At 62.1% G+C, this 1263-nt stretch overlaps 1 protein-coding gene across 1 annotated transcript; it reads right to left on the bottom strand.

Annotated features, from left to right (window-relative positions):
- Nucleotides 1-184: 184 nt before the first annotated feature.
- On the bottom strand, nucleotides 185-1197 carry LOC103755531 (folate receptor alpha; the record flags this gene model as incomplete). The annotated part of the gene is made up of 2 exons (XM_018072748.2): nucleotides 185-837; nucleotides 1062-1197. Coding segments are annotated over 2 exons (498 nt in total), but the record flags the coding sequence as incomplete, so codon positions are not given.
- Between the last annotated feature and the right edge of the window lie 66 nt (nucleotides 1198-1263).

The raw sequence follows: 1263 nt of genomic DNA on the forward strand, positions 1-1263 counted from the left end.
GGCACTGGATGGGCTTTGACATCTCTTCCAAGCCAAACCATTTGTTATTTTATGACCTTTCCTACCCCCCCCGGACAAGCTCCTACATTTACAGATCCCACACCCCCCAGACCCGACCCTTCCCTCCCCCCCAGGGCACTGCCCTCTCCTCAGCAGAATTTCACATCAGTACAGCGAGGCTGGTCCAGAGCACAACTTTATTATCAACCCCACCCTTCAGGGAGTCCCCACAGCCCAAAGGACCTGACACCAGAGCTCAGCTAGCCCAGCACAGCCGTGGGGTGGGAACAGCTGTGCAGGAGCTCCTACATCAGGGCAGAGATTGCTTTGCCTTTCCCAGGATGGCAAGGAAATCCCTGCCCTGGTCAGCTGGAAGCTGCTCACACTGGGGTGTGTGACCAGCTGGGACAGGCAGACCCAAGTTAGCTGTGCCAGCTCCTCGGAGCAGTCCAGGCCATGTCCCTTTAGGAAAGAGTCACAGGGACCCCCATCCACGGGATCCACAGCCCCTGGCTGCCTCAGGCAGCAGCACGAGGGCCAGGGGCAGCAGGACCAGGACAGACCACGGCAGAGCACACACAGCGTGGTCACTCTCAGGAGCCACGTCCTCCAGCCCAGCAGGGGAGGATTTCTTTCTCCAAGAGTAGTACTTGGCCACAGCCACGTTGGGGTTCCCCTGGGCAGGGTCAAACCACATCTGGACGCAGCGGCCGCTGCCCCGGCGTGCCGTGGTGTATCTGTACGAGTGGGACCAGATCTTCTCACACAGGTCTCTGGGCCGGGGGAAGACCTCGCTGAAGGGTCTGCACAGGGAGCCCCAGGGACAGCGGTTCCTTCCTGGGGACAGAGCACCACAGGAGGAGAGGTCAGCACGAGCACTGGGACACCCCTCCCCTGGTGCCCTTCACCAGCCCCTCGCCACACTGGGGCTGACGGGGGTGGCTTGGCCACCTTCTAGTTGGCAGGCCTGGAATGTGAGGGTGATTTGGGGTCCTGGCAGCAGTGACACTGCCAGTGACCTGCCTGGGGGAGCGAGGAGAGGCTCCCCACAGCCCACCAACCTGTTGCCCAGTTCCAGCCCTTGTGCCAGTTCTCCTTGCAGGTGACGGCCTCCCTGCAGTCCTCCCACCACTGCTCGCAGTCCTCCTGGCACAGGGGCACGTGGAGAATCCTCTCCCGACGCCAGCTGCTGTCAGCCTGCAAGGGGACAGGACCAAGCACGCTGGGGAGGGGGCCTGAAAATCAAGGGCAGGATCTGCCCCA

The sequence above is a fragment of the Manacus vitellinus genome, unplaced genomic scaffold (assembly GCF_001715985.3).
Source record: "Manacus vitellinus isolate BGI_N305 unplaced genomic scaffold, ASM171598v3 scaffold_2255_pilon, whole genome shotgun sequence".
Classification (NCBI taxonomy): domain Eukaryota; kingdom Metazoa; phylum Chordata; class Aves; order Passeriformes; family Pipridae; genus Manacus; species Manacus vitellinus.